Here is a 26,309-nt window from a genome sequence, read left to right on the forward strand (position 1 = left end):
CGCTTCAATGATTTTGATTTTCAGAAAAGCTCCATAATTTTAAACCAGAAAGTTTGTGTAGAAGCATAGAATCTTATAAAGAAAATAAACTCCAGCCTATGTTTCATGACGCAGAACTGAAGACACATGACAGCTTTTGTTTTTGGCTAAATTGCTACTTTTTTCCACCTGTAATTTGTGAAAAGGAGTTGGGTCACTTCTTTTATATAGAACACAAACAAGATCATTTAAATTATCATAAAATGGTGGAGCACTGGGAAAAAAAGGCAGAGCACTGGGAAAAAAAGGCAATATAAGAAATTCAAATGTAATCTTTATTACATGATTAATTCCACCAATACATTTTTGATGCGTGGGCGTCACAATGCAGGAGAGACCGCGTGAGAAAGATAAAGGTTTGCACATTCCACTGAATTAAATAGTTTCACTTGTACTGCAGAATGAGGCAAAACTGATAAACGGTAGGTAACAGTTGCCATAAAAAGTCAATTTTACTTGTTTTAGCTGAAATGACTAGGTTATAATTAAAAAGCAACTTTTGTTTGTAGTCACAGAGCAGCAACAGAGATGAACAAATACAAAATGCTGCTGGGTTGAAGTATGGTGAGGAAGGAGTCTTGAAATGTTTGCTGGTGTTTGTTAGTTTGCCTCGTTCTTTGAAGCCTCATCAAAGTTTTCAACAAGATCTGAAAATTGAAACAGAGGGGCAAAGAGGGGTGAGATACAGAAAACGGTAAAAGATAGAGATAAGAGAATGCCTCTATTAAAAAAAAAAGATTAAGATTTATTTAGCATACAAATAAAAACATTAATATGACCAAAAATCTGACAGGGTCATATATTTCTAATACAACCAATTCAGATCCATTAAGACTAAATGTATTAAACCTAATAAGGTCATAAATGTTCCATGCAATCGGACAATCAAACATCTAAAGTAGCCTGCTCTGAACTGTTAATAATGTGGTTATTCTAATGCTGCAGTACATTACAAAATGCAATACATAAGTTTGCTTACCTGGAACTTCATCATCCTCCTCTTCAGCAGCAACCATAGGGGCTTTGTTCTCTCCAGCTATGAGGGGAAAGAAAAGAAAAGAGTAATTTGTTGATAGACAGCACACAAAACTACTGATACATGCAAACAGGTCAAGTCAAGAGTGTGGTTCATACTTGGCTTAGGCAGGGTCTCTGCTAGTCTCCTGAGGCTGGTGAGACTGTCGGCTCCCAGCTGGTTTAGGATTCCTGGGAGCATCTCTGTAAGCTGCTTGTTCTCAGCGTGTCCTGTGATTGTGAAGGTGTTGGCAGCCAGGGAGGCCTGGACCTTTGGGTTATTAAAGTGGATCACTGTCCCCTGGTTTGTGAACATATTAACCTACAGTGAAAATAGAAGAAAAATGGAAAAAGGGAAGTTGGAGTGCGCAAAAATAAAGCAATAAAGTGGCTTTATTGATAAAAATAAAACAAAAATTGCAGTCCTTTTTTTTGTATCTTGTTGTTCTCTACTCTATTATTAAGTGTGGAATTCTAACTTACAACCACTCAGGATGTTTCTATGTTCAAATTTCATGTACCTCCTCAATGCCGGAGATGTTGTTGACTCCCAGTTTCTTGAGGGAGAACTGCAGCTTCTTGTCATCTGCTGTAGCTGTTCTGTGCACCACCTTCTTCTTTCTGCGGGCTGATCCCTTCAAACCACAAGGATGAGCAGTAATATATTAGCCTGTAACACGATGGCAGACTCCTAGCAAACAACATTTTCCTGAAAATATTTGACTGCATGCACTCTAACTCACCTTGCCGCCTATGCGGACCTGCGCCTGCAGTTTGGCGAGCTTCTCCTGGTTCATTATCGACTCCTTCATCTGACACAAAACACAGCACATACATATTTAGATTAAAAATTGATATTTGCTCAAAAACATCAATCATTTAAGAACAGAATCCCCATTAGACACAGAGCTGGAGAAACATATGAAAACAGTCAGTCCACTAATATCATCACAACTCTAATATTGAGTTTTAATGTACCACCCAGCTCTACTCAAACACTTATCTACATGCACACTTATTGTTCAATATTGTTATGAGAATCAGTAACAGACGTGGTAGACAACACCCAACAAGACCTGCCATGTTGGAGATGCTCTGACCCAGTTGTCTAGCCATCAAAATCTGGCCCTTGTCAACATTTGTCCATTTTTCCTGATTCCAACACATCAACTTTAAGAACTGACGTTTCACTTGCTGCCTAATATATCCCACCCTTTGACAGGTGCCATTGTAATGAGATAATTAATGTTATTCACTTCACCTATCAGAGGTTTTAATAGTGTGGCTGATTGGTGTATATGCAAAGTAGTCACAAGTCTAACTTTCATCGCTGACAGTTTGGCAATAGTAGTGAAACTACTTCACCCATCAGTGGTTTTAATATTGTGGCTGACTGGTGTATATGAAAAGTAGTCACAAGTCTAATTTGGCTATTGGTGAAACTGTGTGCACTGTAAGTGTGAATTCAGTCAGTTCACTGGAACATAGGCTTTGTAATTACAACGAACTGGGCAACCTAAAAACCCCCCAAATCCCCCTGTCGTTTGGGACTAGACACTAGCATGAATGTACAGCTGTCACTCACACGCCTTATAAATAGCTGCACACCCTTCAAGTCCTACATGAAACCAGACAGAAGTTATAAAGTTAATGGCTAACTTGTACTGTTGCTATTATTATTATTATTGGCGGAACAGATAGCTTAAAGCTCCACTATCATACTCTTCCCTTTACAAGCAGATGCAGTGTGAGCACATGGTTGACCTTTCAGCCTCCCGAAGCGAGAGGCACTTATTTCTAAGCCTCAGATATAATGACAACTGAACTGCCGTTTAGCTAGTTAGCAATCCGAGCTAAACAGCTAGCTTGATTTAGGCCTCTTCAAACTGACGGCCGTATTCAAGTATGATTGGCACGTTCCTAACAATTTAACGCGTGTCGTCACATTAGAAACTGCTCCCTCATTACGAATTTGAAGTTTTATGAGGCTGGAACAACTAATAAAGTCGACAGAGACTTTAACTGACCTGGGAGTGTGTAATCACGCGGGTCTCACTGACGGTAGAAGCTCGGAGAAAGGAGTGAGGACCGGAAGTAACGCGTTGACGTACGTAATGAGCCGGATGCGGTCGCAGTTTTTCAAAAGTGGGGCTCAAAGTAATTTCAAAGTTATATAACAGTCTCTCCTCAGAGCTTCTCCTCAGAGATTTGATGACCTCTAGAGCAACTATTGAAGAATGCAGATTTATCATTATTATTCATGTTTTTTTAATTCATTTATTTTCTATTATTATACACGTTATTATATTATTATTTTAAGTTATCCTAATGTGCCTTGTATGTTAAGATGTTTTATTGTTGTTATGGTTTATATGCCTTGATGTTTGTAAATGAATCATTTTCAATAAAAAAAAATCAAAAATTCAAAAATACATACAGTATTTTGTACTTTCTTTTCTTTTTCTTCAATTTTAAATTTGAACCTACAGCAGCTCTTCTCACTTAGAATATATATGTGTGTGTGTGTGTGTGTGTGTGTGTACAGAAGCACTAATCATGGCAGCACAAGAACAGGAACACAGTACAAGATCAATAGAGGCGGGGATCTACCACACCAGACAGGACCCCAGGTGCAGGCTGAGCAAAGATGCTCCTGAAACAGTTCAGCACATAATAGCAGGGTGTAAGATGCAGGCAGGAACAGCGTACATGGAATGCCATAACCAAGTGGCTGGCATAGTGTACAGGAACATCTGCACCGAGTATGGGTTGGAGGTCCCAAGGTCACAATGGAAGACACCTCCTAAGGTGGTTGAGAATGACCAAGCCAAGATCCTGTGGGATTTCCAGATCCAGACTGACGAACTGGTGACGGCTAACCAACCGGACATCGTGTTGATCGACAAACGACAGAACAAGGCAGTAGTGATAGACGTAACAATCTCAAGGGACAGAAACATCAAGAAGAAGGAACACGAGAAAATCGAAAAATACCAAGGGCTGAAAGAGGAGCTAGAAAAGATGTGGGGAGTAAAGGCAACAGTGGTGCCAGTGGTAATTGGAGCACTGGGGGCTGTGACCCACAAACTGGGAGAGTGGCTCCAGCAGATTCCAGGTACAACATCTGAGGTCTCTGTCCAGAAGAGCGCAGTTCTGGGAACACCTAAGATACTGCGCAGAACCCTCAAACTCCCAGGCCTCTGGTAGAGGACCCAAGCATGTCCCCCCATGGGAGGGGGGTGAGAGGGAGATATTGTTATGCACCACAACACCAGGGCAAATTCCTTGTATGTGCAAAACTACTTGGCAATAAACTGGCTCTAATTCTGATTCTGAACATAAAAGACAAAGGAATAGAATCATATATTAAAAATAATAATAATAATAAAATAATAATCATAATAAATAAATAATAGAACTGAAGTCAATAAATAAGTACGTAAGTAAGTAAATGAATCGAGACAGTAGTAAGGCACTTTTGTGGTTCTTTAGAGACTTAATTTCTGCGAGGAAAGTCACCAAACTAGGTGGGGATTTAGAAAATTTGAATTCGTGATGTAAACACGTGTATATATGTATAATGTAATTTATTTATTTATTTTCAGTGCTCAGTGCAATTTTTAAGTCTGTCATGTCAAGCTTTTGAAGGCTTATTGTAAGTACTGAGCTCAGAAACCAATTACTCTTTTTTTTTTACTGTAGTATCTTTATTTTTGGAACTTCTTAAAATATTAATGAACTACTATTTAATTCATAAATAAACATAGGAGATTAATAGTTTAATAGTCAAAAGAGTAGTAGTCTAAAGATTAAAAGAAAAAAAAGAAAATCAATGCATAAAATATGCACCATTTCAGTGAACAATAAAGTTAGGCTATTCAAAACGGAAGTAGTCAGGTTTGTAGTCATGGCGGCCTCCTGTGCAACGAGAGGCAACGTGATAACTCGTTAAAATGGCCAACTTTTGGTTTACCTGAACAATCGATATTAGTATCATCTTATTTCAACACACCGTATTTAAAAGAGTACGTTCGCACTCCTGGACCTTTTTCGTTCAAAGGTGAGAATCATTAAACGGTGATTTAGTAGCGCATGCTAGCCGGCTAAAGTGTGCTAACTTACCTCTGCTGCACTGAGCACGTTGGCTCAGCTATCTGTCCTATAAGCTTGGTTTGTTTTCAGGTCTGTAACGTTACCCTTAATTTTAGATATAAAGATTTTTTTGGCTGTGAAAATGTAAATTTTGTTGTTATTTATGCACAATCATTAATTCCAGTGACGAAATTTAAACTCTCACGGATTGTAGCGTTTGCTTGGTTGTGATGCTGTTTAGTTAAAAGTCCGAATGTGAAATCTGTCGCCATGAAAGTCCATGTTGTTGAAACCTTCTTATTGCCAGGTTTGTTCATGTGGATCAAGGCAACATTGGCTAAGCTTTAAACCCCTTACCATCCAGTTTACCCTTAGATATCTTACAGGTTGTAAAAATCTGCTTATTTCTGTCATTAAAAACATGTGCACCAGGTGTTACACCGTATTTGGTGACCCATCAGATTCTGTGACCTTCCCTGATATTCTTACCCTAACCATCTCACTCCTTATGCCTAAACCTAACCAACACTGCAGGTCACAGAATCCGATGGGTCACCAAATACGGTGTTTCACCGGGTTGAACCCCCTTTTGCCTTCAGAAATGCCTTAATTATTCGTGGCGTAGATTCAACAAGGTGCTGGAAACATTCCTCAGGGATTTTGGTCCATATTGACATGCATCACGTAGTTGCTGTAGATTTGTCAGCTGGACATCCATGATTCGAATCCTCCATTCCACCACATCCCAAAGCTGCTCTATTGGATTGAGATCTGGTGACTGTTGAGGCCATTTGAGTTCAGTGAACTCGTTGTCATGTTCAAGAAACCAGTTTGAGATGATTGAGATTTGTGACATGGTGCATTATCCTGCTAGAAGTAACCATTGGAAGATGGGTTCACTGTGACTCTGTCATAAAGGGATGGATATAGTTAGCAACAATACTCAGATAGGCTGTGTTAATTAAATGATGATCAAATGGTACTGAGGGGCCCAACGTGTGCCAAGAAATCAAGACTCATCAGACCAGGCAATGTTTCTCCAATCTTCTATTGTCCAATTTTGATGATCCTGTGCCAATTGTAGCCTCAGTTTCATGCTCTTAGCTGACAGAAGTGGCACCTAGTGTGGTCTTCTGCTGCTGTAGCCCATCTGCTTCAAGGTTCAACATGTTATGCGTTCAAAGATGCTTTTCTACACAGCTTGGTTGTAACGAGTGGTGTTGCCTTTCTATCAGCTCTAACCAGTCTGACCATTCTCCTCTGACCTCTGTCATCAACAAGTTTTCGCCCAGAGAACTACCACTCAATGGACATTTTCTCTCTTTTGGACCATTCTCTGTAAACCCTAGAGATGGTTGTGTGTAAAAAATCCCAGTAGATCAGCATTTTCTGAAATACTCAAACCAGCCCGTCTGGCATCAACAACCAAACAACCACATTCAAAGTCACTTAAATCACCTTTCTTCCCCATTCTGATGCTTGGTTTGACCCTCAGCAGGTTGTCTTGACTTTGTTTACATGCCTAAATGCACAAGTTAAATGCACTGAGTTACTGCCATGCGATTAGCTGATTAGATATTTGCGTTAATGAGCAGTTGAACAGGTGTACCTAATAAAGTGGCCGGTGAGTATATCTCTATAGATTTATTCCAGCTGTATTATGTTCATGCTGAGTGTAATATTCAAACCAATTTATGCCCTCACTATTGTATGTGAGGGTTAGTAGACCAAGATTCAAGATTTCTTTATTGTCATTTTTTTAGTACTCACATACATTGAAATGAAATTCTGTTTCACTGAAACAGTCCACTTGGAGGATAAAGGATTTAAACAAACTTAACAACTAAAAATATGAAATGACTAAAAATATATTTAGTAAATATATTAAAGTTTCAGAAACATAAAGTAATGAATTATATAAATACACACAAGTAAACAAAAGTATAAAAGCCTTAAAATAGCAGCAAAGGTAAACAAGGTAAACAAAGGTAGTGCAATGAGTTTGCAGCGAGAAAGTTTACTGTTGTGAAAGTGATTGATGCAGTACGGCGATATTGCACAAGTCCAGTGTATTTGATGTTATTCATGTTTTTGTCCTGTTCCATGTGTTTTTTTTTTTCTCTTCACCAGACAGAGTATTTTGTGACAGAACAACCAACATCGCACAGAAATGGCCTCATTCAAACCCACAAAAATTCAGGTTTATCCTAAACTTGGAGAGAAAGTCACACAAGACACACTGTACTGGAAAAACTACAAGGTGAGTCTCCTCTGCACCGTCTGCTAACTGCTAGATGCAAATAACTTATGGTTTAAATATGTTTCTTAATTATGACAACTCTGGTGTCTTTCCTCTTTCAGGCTCCAGTCCAGATAAAAGAATTTGGAGCAATCACAAACATAGACTTCTCCCCAGTGGCTCCACATAACTTTGCTGTGACGGCGTTTACAAGAGTACGTTGGCTTTTCTCGTATGAATTATACTTAGCTTTATTCACTTTTTAAACAAATCTGGGTTCCAGGGAGTCATGGATGGGTACTAGATTTCTGAATATGCAACATTTGTTTGAGATTTCCTCTCCTTCTGGTTTCTCTTCAGATCCACATTTATGGGCCGTTCTCCCAGGAGCCAGTGAAGACATTTACACGGTTTAAGGACACAGCGTACTGTGGCAGGTTCCGTTCAGACGGTCAGTTGCTTGTGGCGGGATGTGAGGACGCGGTGGTGCGGCTGTTCGATGTCAGCGGCAAGGTGGCGCTCAGGATGTTCAAAGGACACACAAAGTATGTTTCCCACGTGTCACTTTCTAATAGTGTTTTAGTTGTGCTGTCTTAGCCTGAAGACTGTATGTTACAAAATAGGCTGAATTTTAATATCCTATGACATTATGAGGTGCTGGCAGAGGGAGGAAGTATCTTCTGTCTACTCCTCTAAGTCCAAGTTTTCGTTTCTCACATTAGTAAAGGATTTTTCTTCCTGCTCTGTCTGTATTTTTTAACTATGAGTCTTTTTCATTTTTTTAAAATCTTTAAAAATACTGTATTTGAAGGAATACAGAATGCTTCAAGGAAACAAGGCAGATCAATAATCCTTTTTATTTTAACAGCCTAGTTCTTACTGCATAATACAAGTTGCGTTTCCACTTGTTCAGTCGCGTAGTAGAACCAGTCCCTGACAGTTTAAAAAGACTACATGCTTTATAGGTTTGTATCAACATGTGCTATATTGTTTTTATGATATTGTATCATAAGCAAAATCCATATTGGACCATTTATCCACCTTTCTAAGCTGCTGTCCTGTTCAGGGAAGCAGTAGGCTTGTGCCTGGCTGAACGGTACTACTAGAGTGACATTTTTTTATGTTGTGTATTGAAGGAAAGATACAACAAGTTGAATGATGATTTCTTGAGTGATCCATCGACTGAATTTAATGTTGATCTCAAGACCTCTGACAACATGTAAACCTGTCTTACTAACTCAGAAACACCTGGTCATTAAAGTGAACTGACCGATATTTTACTTCTGCTCAGGGCTGTGCATGTGACAGACTTCACCTCGGACCGTTACCAGATCCTCACAGGGTCAGACGACTACACCTGTCGACTTTGGGACATCCCAAATTCCACCGAGCTCAACACCTACCAAGAACACACAGATTACATTCGCTGCGGTGTCACAAGCAAACTCAACAGAGATCTCTTCATTACCGGTGAGATGGAAGCTAAATTCTTTAAATGGCATCAAAAATGGGGTGGCTGCACAAAGGGCTGCTAGTACATTACTTTCTACATAGTATGCTATACAATTTCCTTCCGTTTATCTAATTTGTGCTTAAAGTAAAGAACTGCATTCATGCAAACGGGTAAGTGGAGAACAATAATCAGCGTAAACAAGCTCTCATCAATACTTTTTGAGTTGTTTGATAGAGCGCATCTGCAGATAACAGTATGAAGACCAGGGTGAAGGAGTTTTCATCTGTTTTTGTGTGACTTATGATTGATGTTTTTCTCCCAGGATCATATGACCACACGGTGAAAGTGTTTGATGCCAGAGTCGATAAGAGTGTGATGACCATGGACCACGGCCAGCCAGTGGAGAGTCTGCTCCTCTATCCCTCTGAAGGACTCCTCGTCTCTGCAGGTAGAGCGCAGTATAATCATTGTGTTCAGTCAGCACACCCAGAGCATATGTCAACTTTCTGTCAGAGCAAATACACAAATTTTATATCGTTGTCGGGCAAAAGATTAATATGAGTAGTAAATGTTGGGTGGGCTGGGTCAGGGCAAATATGGGGAGACACAGCAAATTGAGTCCATTGTATGTTTATTACACAAATATTTCATTATATTTACTGATGTTTATCCAGGACATTAGAAAATTATTAATCACAATTCTCTTCATCACTCTCTTTAGGTGGACGATATGTCAAAGTGTGGGATGTGCTAAAAGGAGGTCAGCCTCTGGTGTCACTGAAAAACCATCACAAAACCGTCACCTCTTTGTGTCTCAGTAGCAACGGACAGAGGCTGATGTCAGCCTCTTTGGACAGGTACGTGGACAGGCTAATGAACACAATGCATGTTTTAAAATGACAGGAAAAAACAAGTTATCATCTCTGTGACACTTATGTCTGTATATCATAAGAATTTTTAGCATAGTTTGATCTAATGTGGAACTTGTTTGTCTTTTCAGGCATGTGAAGGTGTACAACACAACCAACTATAAAGTGGTCCACAACTTTGACTACGCTGCCTCGATTCTCAGTCTGGCTTTGGCTGTAAGAAATTTAATGCAACCTCTCATCATATTAAATTATTATTTGTGATAAATGTTTGAAGGCCTAAAAGGACGAAGGGGAATCTAGATACCTGAAGCAAAATGTTAAATCACCTGCTGATTAATTAAAGTATGAGTAGTTCTGGTCTATAAGCTTCCAAAAACACTACGGCAGTGACTGCAAAGTGATTGCAGCAGCCAACAGAAATATGCAGTACTGCCAGAGATTTAAATCAAAAGGAGATGAGTACATCATCTCCTCCTGTTGTTGGCATGAGGGTGTAGGGTTTCAAGGGCACGATGCTGAACCTCAGAAAGTGAACTGACAAGGCAGTGCTTCTGGATTTTCCCTTTTCCCCACCTCAGTCTTTGATTTGTTAGAAACATGCACAATCCTAATAGGAAGTGCTGTCCCAGGCCCAGCTATAGCCATGTGTGTTTTGAGACAAATTACTAATTCTCATCCTTGATTTATTATATTGCAACATTATAATATATATTGTGACATTTTAGAGCAGCATTAGGTTGATTTATTGTCGGGCCTGCTTACTGCACTTCAGAGAGAGATGTGTGAAGAAAGAAAGTTGGATTCTTGACAGTAAAACAAAATATGTCTGTCTGTCTTCTCAGCCGGATGATGAGTCCATCGTTGTGGGTATGACCAACAGTATTCTGAGTATCAAACACAGGAAAAGCCCTGAAGAGTCAAAGGAAGTCTCTGGCCAACAAAGGCGGCGACCGTCATATCGCGTTTTTGTGAAAGGGAAGAACTACGTCCCTAAACAGGTAAGGAACCAGGTTTCCATTTGGTAGCATGCAGCAGCTGTGGTCGACTGTCTGAGACGTGATGTTTTTTCTGTTTGTTAACATGGTTATTATGTAAAGCTTTTTTGACCTCTATTGTTTCACTCTTTTCATTGTGAATTGATTCCTTGGTTCTCCTTCTTTTTCCAGGATGATTATCTTGTCAGCAAGCCGGTGAAACAACATTTGGCTAAATATGACAAGCAGCTCAAGAAATTCAATGTATCCAAGGCTTTGGATACAGCTCTGGAGGTACACAGTTCATATATTCATAATATTTTTTTATTTTTTTTTTTTTTAAAAAAAAGGAAGTTAAATCACTATAATTTTCATGAGGTTTATTTTAGTTTTGTAGATTTTTTTTTAGACTTTTTAATTCTCAAAATAAAAGCTTTCCTGTTGCTGAGTAGTAAAAAATAATGATGACAAAAGGCTATTTGTATGTATGGAAAATGGAAAATGAACAGCTTCTCTCTTCCATGAACAAACATTTATTTGGTGGTGTTATGTTTTTTTTTTACCTTTCTTGTTCATGTAAACATAAATCTCTTTTTCATTTATAGACATGGACAAGACTGAAAAAGCCAGAGATCACAGTCGCTGTCATGAAGGAGCTGGATCGAAGAGGAACACTGAAGAACGCTCTGGCAGGAAGAGATGAAAAGGGACTCTCTCAGCTGCTCAGCTTCCTCATAGGGTAATGTGGCATTCATGTGGTGTTGGAATAATCAGGAAAAATGAGTTGCCAACTGGGAAAATCCATGTCAACGCCCTCTCAATTTGGAACAGTGACCTGATTAGTTAGAAAACTTATTTATTAGCATTAACCCTGATAACAAGTCAGATAAAGTAATATTTTAGTGGTTTTAGGGAATGTACTAGTGCAGCAGCAAGTCTGGGACAACACATCTTCTTTATAGCGTCCATGTTGTTTCCACATTACAACTTAAATGCTCATAAACATACCAAACTTCCCAACTCGGGGAAACGGGACCATCCGAGAAGCACATGAAGGCAGCATAAGACTCAAATAAAACTTTATTACCCCGAATTCTGACTTTACTAGGTGTTGACATGATTTCTTGTTTTACTTATCACACTTAAACGTTTTTCCTTTTCTTCTCCAGGAACTTGGTCGACCCCAGGTTTGCTCCTGTCCTCGTAACCGCAGCTGAAATGATCCTGGACATCTATCATTCAGTAATCGGCCAGTCAGCAGTCGTGGACCGTCAGCTGTTGCGTCTTCAGGAGCTGCTGGAGAGAGAGATTGACTACCAGCAGGACCTCCTGGAGGTGCTGGGCATGTTGGACACAATGTTTGCCTCCTCCCTCCCGAGGAAGGAGGTGCCATGCTCTGGCATTAGCAGACCTAATGGCCAGGCCGAAGGCGTAGAAAGCACCTCAAGACCACAGCTCCAGGCCTCCTGAGGCCTATAGAGAGAGGGGAGGGGGGGGGAGTGCTTTACTCTGGGTTAGAGGGCCTTTACAACTCTGAAACCTCTTAATGAAACATCAGCAACAAAACTTTCCTGACATGACAGGCTACATGTCATAGATTCACCAAACAGAAACATTTTGGTACAGGTTTTAAGAGACAAAGTGACAAACCCGTTGGTCTCACTGGTGTTTTAACTCTTTGACATGACAGAAAACAGAACAGGCAACAGAACATGCATTTATGTATGAAGATTCTCTGAATGTGTGGATGTAAAGCAAGGTGTTGTTTTTTTATTGGAAGTCTTGTAATTACTTTCAACTGTAAATGTGGTGCGTGTGTGTGTGTGTGTTTGTGTGTGAGAGAGCTTGTGCGTTTGAATGGATCTACTGAATGTCTGCTTTGTTGTTTTCATAATATTTGGCATTGACAAATGTTTTATAAGCAGATAAAAAAATAAATCTTTGTAATATTGAAACCTGCTCATCATAAGTGTGCTCAGATACTTTGAAAAAAACAAATCAGCTCTGCCCACTGTGTGGTAAATTTCCACTGGTGATACAGATTTCAAAATGTGGGGTTTATGACTTTATTCTATGGGCTCTTCACTGTTTCATCTCCTCCCGTTAGAGGTCGCTGTAACCACAAATAAAACTTTCACGTAGAAGGAAGAAATTTGCATTTGAGTAGACGGAAGAAGACAGACAGCATGAACAGTGACGGAGAGGAGGATGCTGTGTCAGTGCAGAATCTTCTACTTGAAGCCTTCACACCGACGCTTGAACTATCGGGTAGCGGAATGAATCCTAGTTAGATGTTTTCTTCTGCTAAACTGAAGCACATTTGTCAGGTTTCTTCTGTCGGAGTTTGAGCTCCTGTGAAGGTAGGTGCAGCAATAATGTCAACCTTTTACAGCTACTGAGTTGTTTCAGCCTGTCTGATTCCTGATATTATTGACAGTTAATAATATGCCAATTAAATGTAATAAAAAAAATTACAGCGTCAGGAGAAACACATTTATATCGCGGCTAAATAGGTCAACATGAAACGTATGAGTTAAATTAATGTGAATCATTTATATATATATATATGAAAGCACATGATTATTTGCTAGACTGTGTTTGGTGGAGGTGTTACACTGTATTTGGTGACCCATCAGATTCTGTGACCTGCAGTGTTGGAAGAAGTACTCAGATCCTCTACTTAAGGATACTAAAAGTATCCGATATATTAAATGCATTTAACAAAATATATCAGTAGTACTGATGAGTCAATGCATAAGCAGCATTTTAATATATCACTCACCGCCAGATTTAAGGCAAAATTAGTACTTAAATAGTTTAAGTAAATTTAATTGGTAATACTTTTATACTGCAGGATTTTTACTTGTAATAAAGTATTTTTACATTGTGATATTGATAGATTAAAGGATCTCAGTACTTGTTCCAACACTTAAGATCACAGAATCTGATGGGTCGACAAATACGGTGTAACAGTGGTATTACTACTAATACAAATAATTAGCCTGTATTGCCATTAATTTCCTGGTACCACTTTCTAATAAGGCATTCTTTATAAAGGGCTTATAAATTGTAACTAATGGCTTTGTTAATGGTTAATAATTTACAAATGTTTAATAGATCGACAAAATCCTTTTCGCTGTTTATCCTCTCTATTTGGCAATGATGCAGTTGTATTATGTTTTTAATCCATCAATAAATGCTTAATATGTTGGTAATAGGTTTTAGCTCAGAGGATAAGTGGTCATATGGTCCAGTTTTTATTTATGGCTTGTAACTGATCTGTGAAGCATTAGTAAATAGTCTATTAACTGTTGATAAAGCCATTAGTTACAACGAATAAACTTTTTATTGAGGGTGTCTCAGAAAGTTGTACCAATATCCCAATAGTGGCGAGTAGTTTTGCTGTGTTATATAGCTAAAATACTTACACAATGTCAGTTTCATTAGTCCATGCTTTGTCTACTCACTGTAATATGTAGGCTAATGGATTGTAACTGTAAAAGATAATGTGATTTCAGAGGAAACAGTTTCTTGCCCCTTGATTTGTTTTCTCTGAAATAAATGTTATGTTAAGACCTTGAGCTGTTGTGTCCAGTTTAGGAAGTGGCCACTGATAAAGAACAGATCTGAACTCTGCAGCACTGAAACACAATAGATTTCCCATTTAAGAGCACACACACACACACACACACACACACACACACATGCACACACACTCTGGTACAGAGTTTACACCAAAGTATGAAGAATCATCATTAAAATCATTATTCACATACTCGGGATCAAAAGATTATCCTGTCTCATCAGAGGACCTCTGACTCTGCCTGGCACAGATACGGTTTGATAATCTTCCTCAGGATCAGAGCAGGCAGAAATACCAAAATAACCAAAGTAAGTAATGAGGGACCACATGACTACACTGAGTGTGTGCGCTCTGTTTTTTCTCTCCATTTTTGTCGCTCAAATATCAATTTAATGTCCGTCTTTGTCTGCAGTTGCTGTGCAGATGGAGCTGAGCAGGAGGAAAGTGCCTCTGTATGTGAGTATGTGCTCCAGTTTGCAGTCAAGTTTGAGACCATCCTCTCCAATTAATCTCAAGAATTAGTTATCCCTCTGGAAAATCTCTGCAAATTGGGTTTGGAATCCAGTGAGAGATCAGCAGCCTAATTTAAAAAACCAACAGTCTGTGGCAGAGATGTTGTCCTCATGACCAAACCACTATGTTTAAAGAAAATGCATCTCAAAGCCAAAATATAATATTGAATAACATTGAATATCTGGAAGGATACAGCTGTTTGTTGCTCATGCTTCAATACAGTACATGTAATTTCATCAGGTTCATTGAGGTTACTGTATGTACAATTTTGTAAATGAGGCCTCAGATTTGGCAATGGGGTGGATGAGGGCGTCATGATGACAGGAGACATATGTTTTCTGCTCTGATCAAACAGGAACTTTCATTGATCTTTGGATGACACATTTCTGGGTTTTGCTGTTGGTTTATTTGAGCACTGATTCATAGTTTCTTAGGAAAAAAAATAACCATATCAATCAGTACAACAGTGACAATAACAGCCTGGCATTTGCTTATGTAACTAGCAAATCAGTAACTCTGTGACTCATTCACAGTGATGTTTTTTATTTGTATTTTACTCACTCAAAGTTGGAATGAAACTTGTGTTTGCTGCAGTTTGATTTGTGATTTCTCTGCTCGTGTTAAACCTTTGAATGGATCTGTTGTCTGTGAGGTTAGGCTGTAGTCAAACAGGGCAGGACTGTGGTCAAATATTTTTTTTTATCGGTTTCAGTTTGGGATCTTTACAATGTAAGCAAATATAAATGTGAAAATCGCTGAAGATCAAAGGGGCAATTCATTGCTCACGCTGTGTTCAGTCACTGAATCCTTTCTAATTTGACATGTTTTAATGCTGTTTTCCTGTTTCACAGAGGTTACATAAAGGTTACCCAACTTAATGAGGATGCCCTGTCTTGTTCATTATGTGATCTGAAATACATACTCCCAAGATACTGTACTTGCTTAGAGGCCTTTTTGTTAGTGAATAAACAAATGCAACACAAAAAACAGAAGGCAGCAAGTAAAACTGAGGAAAATCGACCTGTGTTTTAACACACTAGTCTACAGCCATGCTAGCGACTCTGTGAGGCTGTACTTAGGTAAATGCTAATGTCAGCACGCTAATATGCTTACACAAAATTTCAACCTCATGGTAGCACTACAGGAAAAGTCAGGGATCACCAAAATCATTAGCATTTATCCCCTGAGGACCATGAATGTCTGTACATAATTTCATCCCAATCCATTTCAAATAGTTGTTGTTGAGATATATCAATCTAGAGCAAATCTGGACCTAGCGTGACTCTTAAAACTGAAAAATCCCATTAAAAAGACACAGTGTAGCCCATAAGGATTACTTCTTTTGTGGTATTTTAAAATTGTACATCCCCGAGTGTGCACACAAATCCACACATGAGTTTATTATTTGTGCCAGTGGAGGGAAGAGCAAACTGTAGCATATTGCCAGACTGGCACACATTTAAACATATCCCATTACTTAATACAGCATCTGCTCCTTTTCCATTCTGGTTCTGCCTCCGTAAGCCCACACTGTTGTGTCCAGTATTTTATCTAGTAACCAATGAGACATTAGTGGTCAACATCTGATCTATCGTACAGAGGTAAAAAGTGTCACTGGCACCTGAGAAGCTGTGTAGACATGAAATCTGTGGTAAGCCTCATAATTTACATTCTTGTTGTACCTTCTTTCCTTCAACCTGTCTTTTTTCTCCTGCCTCAGTTAGTCGTTTGATATGTTTCCCAAAATAACCCACACAGTGTGTCTTGTGGCAGCATTGCTGTCTGGTCTATTGAGGCCACTGTAGGTGGACAAATTGGAATAGTCTACAATAGATTTATTCTCCCCCGCGACTGTTGAATGTTGGTGGAAACTGCAGTTCTAAAAAGCAAGATAGTGGCTCTGGTAGATGGTTGTTTATTCCGTAGGACTGAAACTAAAAACAAACATTAAATCTTTATTTAAATTGTACAAAATATGTATTGGAAATCTATACACTGCAGCCATTTATCCACAACAGTAAGAAAGGTAAGAATACAACATTGGCTCAGAAATGTTTAAAGCTCTACTAATCAATATTTTGATATTAAAAATGGTTAAAATCAATGTGTGTGGTGTGAAAGGTATCAATTATAAGGACAAACCCACAGATAATTATCACCTGACAATTAGCTAAAATAGCTTTTTTTTGCCTCCTTTAGCTACTTGTTTGGGTTTTTATGGCCCATAAATGTTTTGCCAATAGTGCTTCGTATCAGCTAGATGTTTAAACAGTTAATTTTTTGCTAACATATTTGTCATATCTCTTTTTTAAGGGGATAATATGTTGTTTTACAGCCTGTTCCACTGCCACCAAACCAATTAATACTCTATGTACATAATAATGTATAAAATATTTTAAGGTGGATTTTTCTTTTAAGGTTCAATAATATCCTAACAGGGATTAGAGATATGCCTGTATACTGTTTCTGCTATATACCGCAGTGAAACATTCTGACGGAATCAATACCGCCAACCATTTTCATTACTGTCATTACCATGATTATTGACGTGAACACAGGACAACATGAACAAAGAGTAGTGCTCCTGCCTTCATTAGCAGTTTTATTTTTTTTAACCACAAGTTTCCTGTAAGAGCCCAGTATAACTTATCTTCTGCATGTGTTTCTCTTCCTTTTAAAAATGAATTGAACTGTGAACACTAGCAGATAACACTTACTGCAATGCACCCCAGAAATCAATCAATCAATTTCATTTGGAACAATTCATGAATTTTCAAAATACAATTGGGTGCATAGAATCTAAGAGACACAGACGCTGAGCTGCATTTAAAGTAATGTCCAGTCAACTGTCTTAAGCTTTGAAAAACCTACTTTTGCGTACAGTGTTTTAACCATTTTTGATGTTGTTGCTCAGCTGTATGAGAATATCAGTGACTCATGTTTTGAACAACTCAACATGAGCCTCTTAAGTGAGGATTTACATTCAAGTGAGGTTGACATATAACAGGTTGTCACACCCACATCTGACTCGCACAATTTTTGAGGCTCCAATCTGTCTACATGTCAGTGGTATTGCTTTGCCCTTTTTCACTTTCTTCTGCCTCAGATCAGTCGTCTAAACTGTTCTGACCTGTTGGGATCAGTGCAGGTCTTTGCAGTAGACACTAAAAAGACATTCCTATTTTTATTGAGGGGTAATGTTTTATTGTACCCTCAAGAGGAATGCTGTCAGGGGATTTGGTGTACTTTACAGAAATTTAAAACATTGCATCAGAATTGACTCTTAAGTCTAAAATGAGCCTGTATCTTTAGGAATAGAAATATTATTTTTTGCTTTCTAGCATCTGTCTTCTTTATTTTCCCCTCTCACCTTCTCTCACCTTTCTTTATCTCAGGGCCAGGCAAAGGTATTTGCATTGTTGGAAGGTTTAGACTCTGTGCCGGAGGATGCTGAGGTCTACGTTGTTCTGGAAGGATCCACACTGGTCCATGTCACCAGGGCCCAGAGTGATATCATGCTCTGCTTTATTGTGCCTGGTATGTTCATGTATGTGTCTTTCTGCATGTATGATCCTGTCACTGTTCCTCAGGTCCTTTGCTATGTTTTACATCAAGAGGAGAGAACGTCTTTGGAAAACCGTGTCAAATATTGAACTTCTCATCCAGACAATCCGGGGTTTTCTATTCCTGTCTGTGATATACACAGGAACAGTATATCACAGTTTGAATCTTCAGACACACACACACACACACACACACACACACACACACACACACACACACACACACATTGACTGTGACTTGAAGTCTGGAAAGGCACAGAATCTTATCAGCTTCCTCTCAGGAGGGAAACAGCTCCATAAACAATACGTCAACATTAGTGAGCCTCTGTATAGGTTGACACAGACAACAAGCAGTCTCACTGGCCGGTGCTCTCTCTACAATAGCACTGTGCACTGTGAAATCATGAAGAAGGCAAGAAACCAAATGTCTCTGCTTCTATTGAGAGAGAGAAAAACCCCTGTATTATAATGGTATACCTGGAGGAAACCTGCAAACATATTGACCACTAGCAGTCAATCAAGGCCTTAAGTACTTTACTGAAATGTGTAAGGAATTTTTGAAGGACAGTATTGGTAGTTTTGTATTTTTAATTTAGGTCCCTTTCATCCATTTATCACAGACTACAAATATTCTTAGATTGATTTCCGTCCACTTGGGAAGCCATGAATTTCAATTAATTTGATTACAGCATGAAAATAAACGTACATAGACTGGAAACCTGTTTGAGATAGGTAGATAGGCTTCATTTCTTCTTTTTGTTAAAGTTGCATTATTGTTACATGGTAAGGCAGTTGTAGACGGTGAGTAAACACATACAGTATTTGAGAGATTTAGGGAAGAGAATTAGGGGAGAACAATAAGGCATTATGGGTCTCTACATGATATCTCTTTCATATAAAGAGGAAGAATCTGTCAGGAGTAATTTGGCTTTTTTGTGTCCCTCTTTAGGACATAACCTTGCTGAGATGGTGTCTGTCCAGGCCTACCTGTGCTCTGAAACCACACCGCTCACCTGGGTGGGTGGAGCTATATTGGAGTATGTCCAAGATGATGCTCAGGTAGGGTAGACCCACAAATATAATTCTGCACATCGCACACAAGGCTACAAGCAACCCTGTGGCAAAAATTACCTGCTACTACATACTTGCTTTATGTAAAAACGTCCATCCAATTGATGCGATAAGGGTAATATTTAGTTATTATAATAACAATAAATATAAAGTATTTTTATTATAAAGAGAATCTCTACACAAGTTATGGGATTCAGGAAATTTCTTCATACATGTTGTTTTACATTGACAACAAGTAAAATCATCTCACCTCAGTTGCATACTGGTGTTTTTTCCCCTTTTTTTTTTTGGAACTGCACACTATTTATTACAAATTCAATCTTATTCACGACTGCTTTATTCTCAGGACCTGGCAGAGCACCTGGTAATCCATGGAAATTGTCTGAGCTCGATGGATCACAAGGAACTGAGCAGCCTCTTTAGCCTGGGCCAGGAGAGCTCTCGCTGGGCTATGGATCGCCGCGTGGCCCTGGCCATGGCCAACCTGGATATTCCTCAAAACTGGAATGTGTTGGGGAGCCACATTGGAGACGGTGAGATCTGGATTACTTTGTCTCACTGAATGGGCATTCCTACACAGATGTTTTGATCAAAAGGCTATTCAATTTTTTTATCTTTATATGCATGAAAATTTTAAAATTCTAAAATGTTTAATACAGTACACATTATTAAATAAAGGAATTAAACTTTGCAGTGCAAATGAACAGATCGGGAGGGTTAAGGAATGTTTGAATTGAGAAAAACTAGTTTAAAGACAGATAAGTATTTAGTAAAGAGGGACTATTTACGTGTCACGTCATGAACAAAAATTCTTGAGGGCTGTCAGTGAGCTGTTGACAGGTTTTCATCTCTCAGCGTTAGCATTGGAAACTTGGAGCCAGTGCTATCCAAGGAGGCTGAACTTTTCAACTCTGCTCAACTCCATCGCCTCCTCTACTTTCTCCACCATCATTCCCATTTTCCATGCTCACTGGGCTGAAATCGGAAGTGAACGTGGTCACATGTGTGCTTCTGGTGAATTCATCAGGGCTAATTAAGCAGCATGTAATGTGGTTAATACAGCCTTTCCATCTGGAAGTAGCCCTAGGCAGAGCTCAATAAATCTGAGTTCTTGTATGTGTGTGTGTGTGTGTGTATGTGGGTTGTGTGCTGGCCACCATGTTTACTAGATGCCACCATCTATTTGTATGATTTCAGTGTTTGTGTAGGGCCACCTACATAAATAACAAACTAGATTTAGGGTTAATATAGTTATGGCAGTCTGTTTCACTGCAGCGTCTCCCTCTAAATGTCAGCAGTTAATTTGATAACACCGCTTATGACATCACTCACTATTGCTAATGCTGTATGCGACTGAATTATCAATCTCCAACTTTCCTTTTGCGGTCAGCATTTGTTTATAGTTCTGCAAATTTAAAGACACTGGAAAAACTCAAGAAATCCACATTCTCTCGAAAAGTAATTATGCTGTTTTGGAAATTGGAATTATTAGGCTCTGCTATGCAGAATTGAGTATTAAAATTTTGACATACAGCTGGCAAAGTATTATCTTGTGAAATCTTGAGTCTTTATAACTCAACAAGGCCTGCATCCTGATGGGTTTTTCGTTGCAAAATATCCTTGGAAAATCTGAAAAACTGGATTTTTAAGAAGGTCTTAACAGAAGTGGAGCCGTTTATATCTATAAAGTAAACCTGTTTTTGGTTTCACTAGTTCCTGCTTGTTTACTATAATCTGATTTAAAAAATAAAAAAAACTATTTCTTAAGTCAGTTTTGAAGCACAGATTACATTAATGAAAAAAAAAATTGGATGTCCTGGTGTCCCGTGTTGCCAAATAATGCTTTTATCATATAATGTTTCCAGTCATTATCTGCAGTCAGCAACAGTATATGCAAGCAAAAGAGACATTGATATAATCTTTAAATAATCATATAAAATGACCTTTGATTCATATGAAAGATCCTACATGAACACCAATATATAAAATTCTATCTTTTCTCTTAATAAACTGTGACATAAATAACAGAAACACCTTGCAGTAAAATAACCTATTGCAGTAATTTTTCTTTTTCAATTTGATTAATCTAAGTGGTCATTTTTGAGGCCGTAGTTTATGGTGTTCCTAAACAATAGAACAATGGTCAGTGTTATGGCTCTATATACGACCAATATTTCTCTTTTGTACATTTTTCCTGCACTTCTCCATGATTATTGACTGTTTTCCTCTTGCCACATTTTTTTGAGTTTGTGTGCAGTAAATTCAGTCAGCATCTGTAAGTCGCCTTGTGTTGCCTTGAAAACCCCTTTTCTGAAAATGCTGACTGTCAGGCCTAAATGAAAGCTGGCACATACTAGATATTGTCATTCAAGAGACTCACCTCTGTGGTTGCCTTTATATTCGTGACTTATTGGACTCACTGTCTGGTGAATAATTGGCAAACACTTAAGTATTATGGGGGCAAAGTCACAAAAATCATGATGATATTTGAAAAACAAGCTAAACAAAGTTTGGTGAAAAAGTTTCACCAAACTGATATTGACTGCAGGGCTTTTTGTAAGGTGTTTCTGTTATTTTGTCCATTCCCCTGACAGTTATTTTCATGATAATGTAACATTTTCCCTTGACCAGGCTGAAGTGTAATGACCTTTTATATTTTTTTAACATGTAGATTTTCTTTTCTTTGAAAGAATAACACTTAAGCATGAAGAAATATGCACAGATTTTTAAGATTATGCTGCATTTTTGAAAATAAATCATATAAAAACCCTCTAAAAATCTCTAAGCATACCAGTTGCTCGACTGTAGCTGATTTATTGTAAGCCAGCTACCCGGATACAGATCTTGTTGGTCCACATTGAGTGGCAGACACAGAAATAAGAAGCTGTCACCACTTTGTTGAAAAGCTTTTATTGTCTTAAAGTGGGTCAGTGGAGCAGAAGGATCCAGTGCTATGCAAGAGAAGAAATCAATGTTTGACATTTAGGTTAATTATCATCAGGAGGTGGTTATTATCAAGAAGAGATTCTTGACATTATAGTTTCCTCCTTATTTTTCTCACATTCCGCCACTGGCTTATTTTCTGTGCAGAGTTCTATATTTGATATTATTATATTATCTTCTTGCCGTATGCAGAACACAGTCCCAGAGAGTCTCCCCTCCACCTGGCTGTGCGATGGGGTCTGTTTAGGCTGGCGGAGCTGCTGCTTTGCCAGCCGGGGGGTCTCATGGCTGTCAGTCTTCCAAATGAAGAAGGAGTCACACCGCTGCAGCTGGCACAGGCAGCGGGCAACACAGAGCTCCTGGAGCTGCTCACACAGTAAGCTTATAAGCTCCAACAGGGCACTTTGGGGAGAGAGACACTGACAAATGAATCCCTGTTGTGCTGTAACATTAAGCCTTCAATACAGAGCTTTCCCACACATAATAGAAAGGGAAATCTATCCATTGAATAGAGAATCGACCCAGTTTTACGCTAGCTATTACCCCAGATAATTTGCATTCTTTAAATTGCTAAATACTGTAAATATAGTGGTTGAAGTACATTTTATGAACACATAAAATGCTACACACCTGTTAGTATTAGCTGTCAAACTCAGGAATGTTTTGTGCTCAAGTCAGGTCGTAAATCTTAAGCACAGATTTGCAGGGCTGCCAGAAAAACTAGACAACCATCATCTACACTGACAATACTTGTAGAGAGAGAAGCTTTGAATCCCAACAAATAATTCAGTTATGACAGTTTCTCTCCATATATACATATATACTTTAATTATTAAAATGGTGTTATCATTATGCATTTAGGAGGTTTTTTTTCTTCATTTTTATTTGTGATTAAACTTACTCACCTGTCTTGGTACAGCCCACCCAATCCTCTAGCCACACCTCCTGCAGGTCTGTCTCAGGTGTGGGCAGACCGGTCCCGCTTGCTGAGGTTCTGCCATGATACGGGGAACCTGACGCTGACTGTCCGACAAAACCTGAGGTGGAGCTCAGAGGAGAGCCGACATGCTGACATCCTGCTTCTCAGAGGCAGGCTTAGAGATGAGGACTTCCTCAGAGAGGTCAGTGTTTTCTTATGCTGGTAATATATGTAAATGCAGGATCAAAACATTGTCAGTTATGATTAGATATACGAATATACCTTTAGGCCTAATTTATGTGGTCAAAAATGACTGAATGGTCCTTTCTTGCTGCAGCTGATAGACCTCAAAATGCCAGTAAAATAAAGCTAGGTGGAATTGTGTAAATATAATTGTAAAGTAACTAAGTGTGGAGTCAAAAATAGTCCATCCCCCACCAACAATATAGTTAAGTTTACTTTATTTTCTTACTTAAACATGATCTTTTCTCTCTCAGATCAAAGCACTAAGGAGGGAACGAGTGGAGACCATCTTAGGGAAGGAACAACTAGTGGATGATCCTGCAGAGAACGGTATCATACTCTTCCCTAATCTGGGTGCTTTGTGGGATTGTGGGATTGTGGAGGCTTGTTTTTACTAAACCATCCAGTCTTAACTACTTTCTTTGATGTAGCAATGGTCTGCCATTTTTGCTCTGGTGGTTTATGAGGCCAGATACAGTGATTTGAATCTGGCTAAAATAGTGATAGAAATGGACTGCCCTCATGTGGGGTGTTAGGGTACTGCAAGTCTGTTGAAAAAAACAAAAAGGAGGTGGAGAGAAAAGAGAAGTTGAACCTAAATGATCCCAGTGGATGAATTAGGATTATTTAAATTTAAATAACAATAAAGTGCCAGAATTTCATATGATAATAAGCAACCAAACATTTCTTCCATAGAACGCTTGAAGTTTAAATGCACAAATAACTGCATTTATATGGTGTGAAAATTGCACCAGGCTATAAGCAGTGCTGAAGCTATTCATGCAGTCAATAATAGATTAGTCAATCAACAGGAAATTATTTAATGAGAGATTTGTTGATTGATTAATTGTTCATTCATCAAGCATAAATGCTAAATATTTGCTTGTTCCAGCTTTTTGATACTTTTGTTGTTTGGACATTAAAAAAAGGCTTTTGAGCTGTTTTGTGGACATAAGAAGCTATTTGGAGACGTCACCTTTGGCTCCTGAAAATTATGTAAAACAATGGATAATCAATGGATTCATCACTGATGGAAATAATCATTGATTGCAGCCCTGTTTATAAGTACTCTAAACAATCAAACTGTACCTCAAAAAAAGACAAGTGAGCAGATTGAAGTGTGGATGATCACACTCTCTTTTACAAGATTGTCCCTTCTACCTCTCTCTCTCTCTCTCTTTCTCTCTGTCTCGCTCCCCTTTGCTGTAAGGAAACTTTAGAGCCAGCTGGCATCAGTATATCAGACTCCAGTGAATGTGTTTCATGGTATCCTGCTGACGCACAAAAAGACTATTGTCAGGTGTTGTTTAGCAATCTCTCATACATTACATCCTCTCTGTTCTCAGCTTTTGCTTTCTCTTTCTCTTCCTCTTTTCATGTAATTTATTCTTGTCTCTGATTTTCGCTCCCAACCTATATAACCTTTATGGGTCGCTACTACTTCCCTCTCCTACATTTCCTGCCTTTATATTTATACGTGACCCCAGGCTGCATATCAAACCCACCCAAACACTCATTTCTGTGTGTCGCTGCCTTGTTTCTGGTAAGCGATCATACACTGTGTCCTTTGATCTGAAATACACATGGTAGTTAAATGAACAATGAAAGGAGAAAATGAAAGGAGATCAAGGCCACACGGTAAATATACCCTCAGGTTATGAAAAGAAAACAAAAATAAGACCTAACAGAGTACATACATCATTAAAAACCTGAATCTGTGCTTGCTTGAGTCTCTTTTGAAGTTTAATGGCTGCGTCTGAGTATGTTCTCACTTCTTTCAGGACTGTATCCTGATATGAATGGAGAAAATTCTGCTGCAGAAGAAAATGTGAGTATCTGAGGGAAGGACAATGTGTTTTCTCATATGATTTCACATACACAGAGCTTAAAAACTGTACTTTGAAATATGATCAGAATATCTTTTGTACCCATATCTTTTGTTTGTTATGATGCATTTTAAAGTAGAGTAAAGTTGTGAATGTATTGGAAAACTTCTTTCACAAAGTGGATTAATTTAATCAAGTATGAACATAAGTTGCTTTCCTTCAAAAACATATAACTCATTTAGTGCCATCATCTACTGTATTTTGTAGCAGCAGGTGTTCTGGATATTTAATTTTAAATTTCTAAATGTCTAAAAGTTCTGTTCAGCCTCCATGAACATCTGCATCAGCCAGTGGCCAAACTTCACTCCTGGCTAGAACAAGGCACTGACTTCTCCCTCCTTCGCTGGCCCTCAATACTCCACATTGTTTAACTCTCATTGTTAAGGTGTTGGAGCCGCCACCTGGCACAGGTTGCTGAATGACCTACTTTGTGAGTGGTCAAGTGTGTGTTTCATGTTTTGAGAGGTGTGGCGTGCTCTGGTCATCCTAGTGGACCTGTTATGTGTGCTACAGATGGTTACCTAATTGATTTTACTCTGTCACACACCTAAGCACCCAGCAGACACTTATGTTTTTGTACTTTACTCTACTTGTTTTTTGGTTTTCTTGGTATGCTTGTAACCTGATGGGAAAGTCTCACTGTGGAAATGTGTGTGCTGTTTAGTGAAAGCTTCCCTGTTTCTCTGCTCAGGACTATGAGGAGCCGCTGATGTTTTGTTTGAACGAGGAGGACCAAGTGGACGAGCCATCGCAGTCTGACTCTGGTAAATGGTTATTTTATTTTTAACAATCCTTTAAACTTCACACCAAGCACCTTCTTGGAAGTCCTGTTTCAAAAGAGCTGCTCTTTCTGAATATGGCTTTAATTTTAGAGCATGTGGTGCCTCAGCTGTGGATCATGTTTT

The 26,309-nt window shown here is 38.7% G+C and overlaps 3 protein-coding genes across 4 annotated transcripts in view; 2 read left to right on the plus strand and 1 right to left on the minus strand.

Moving 5' to 3' along the window:
- Positions 1 to 300: 300 nt before the first annotated feature.
- On the minus strand, positions 301 to 3,189 carry LOC122999407 (transcription factor BTF3-like). Its single transcript, XM_044376291.1, has 6 exons — positions 3,081 to 3,189; positions 1,797 to 1,865; positions 1,575 to 1,688; positions 1,174 to 1,375; positions 1,019 to 1,075; positions 301 to 686 (listed from the first exon to the last, which is right to left on the minus strand). Exons 2-6 carry the CDS (start codon positions 1,863 to 1,865, stop codon positions 640 to 642), a joined length of 489 nt encoding a protein of 162 aa, XP_044232226.1. The 5' UTR covers positions 3,081 to 3,189; the 3' UTR covers positions 301 to 639.
- Positions 3,190 to 4,930: 1,741 nt separating this feature from the next.
- utp15 (UTP15 small subunit processome component) lies at positions 4,931 to 12,638 on the plus strand. The gene is made up of 12 exons (XM_044376364.1): positions 4,931 to 5,113; positions 7,276 to 7,405; positions 7,507 to 7,599; positions 7,745 to 7,929; positions 8,676 to 8,854; positions 9,160 to 9,285; positions 9,559 to 9,694; positions 9,838 to 9,922; positions 10,552 to 10,707; positions 10,876 to 10,977; positions 11,289 to 11,422; positions 11,853 to 12,638. The coding sequence occupies exons 2-12, from the start codon at positions 7,316 to 7,318 to the stop codon at positions 12,151 to 12,153; spliced, it is 1,587 nt and encodes a 528-aa protein (XP_044232299.1). The 5' UTR covers positions 4,931 to 5,113; positions 7,276 to 7,315; the 3' UTR covers positions 12,154 to 12,638.
- An 81-nt stretch (positions 12,639 to 12,719) lies between these two features.
- The window catches only part of LOC122999418 (rho guanine nucleotide exchange factor 28-like), a 40,357-nt gene continuing 26,767 nt past the window's right edge, over positions 12,720 to 26,309 (plus strand). Inside the window, exons 1-11 of one of the 2 annotated variants that reach the window (XM_044376305.1) lie at positions 12,720 to 13,043; positions 14,491 to 14,574; positions 14,679 to 14,722; positions 18,175 to 18,316; positions 19,292 to 19,401; positions 19,760 to 19,946; positions 22,549 to 22,732; positions 23,276 to 23,477; positions 23,773 to 23,848; positions 25,300 to 25,346; positions 26,096 to 26,168. In XM_044376305.1, the coding sequence (XP_044232240.1) occupies positions 14,690 to 14,722; positions 18,175 to 18,316; positions 19,292 to 19,401; positions 19,760 to 19,946; positions 22,549 to 22,732; positions 23,276 to 23,477; positions 23,773 to 23,848; positions 25,300 to 25,346; positions 26,096 to 26,168 (1,054 nt within the window). In that variant the 5' untranslated portion in view covers positions 12,720 to 13,043; positions 14,491 to 14,574; positions 14,679 to 14,689. The remainder of the gene's footprint in view (positions 13,044 to 14,490; positions 14,575 to 14,678; positions 14,723 to 18,174; positions 18,317 to 19,291; positions 19,402 to 19,759; positions 19,947 to 22,548; positions 22,733 to 23,275; positions 23,478 to 23,772; positions 23,849 to 25,299; positions 25,347 to 26,095; positions 26,169 to 26,309) is intronic. The other variant, XM_044376315.1, reaches the window with a different exon arrangement.

This window comes from Thunnus albacares, chromosome 2 (genome assembly GCF_914725855.1).
Source record: "Thunnus albacares chromosome 2, fThuAlb1.1, whole genome shotgun sequence".
Classification (NCBI taxonomy): domain Eukaryota; kingdom Metazoa; phylum Chordata; class Actinopteri; order Scombriformes; family Scombridae; genus Thunnus; species Thunnus albacares.

Coding starts and splice junctions, on each gene's coding strand:
- LOC122999407 (XM_044376291.1), bottom strand. CDS start 1,865: ATGAAGGAGTCGATAATGAACCAGGAGAAGCTCGCCAAACTGCAGGCG. Junction 1,689..1,796: donor AGGTCCGCATAGGCGGCAAG/GTGAGTTAGAGT, acceptor TGTGGTTTGAAG/GGATCAGCCCGCAGAAAGAA. Junction 1,076..1,173: donor AGAGACCCTGCCTAAGCCAA/GTATGAACCACA, acceptor TTCCCCTCATAG/CTGGAGAGAACAAAGCCCCT.
- utp15 (XM_044376364.1), top strand. CDS start 7,316: ATGGCCTCATTCAAACCCACAAAAATTCAGGTTTATCCTAAACTTGGA. Junction 9,286..9,558: donor AGGACTCCTCGTCTCTGCAG/GTAGAGCGCAGT, acceptor CACTCTCTTTAG/GTGGACGATATGTCAAAGTG. Junction 9,695..9,837: donor ATGTCAGCCTCTTTGGACAG/GTACGTGGACAG, acceptor TTGTCTTTTCAG/GCATGTGAAGGTGTACAACA.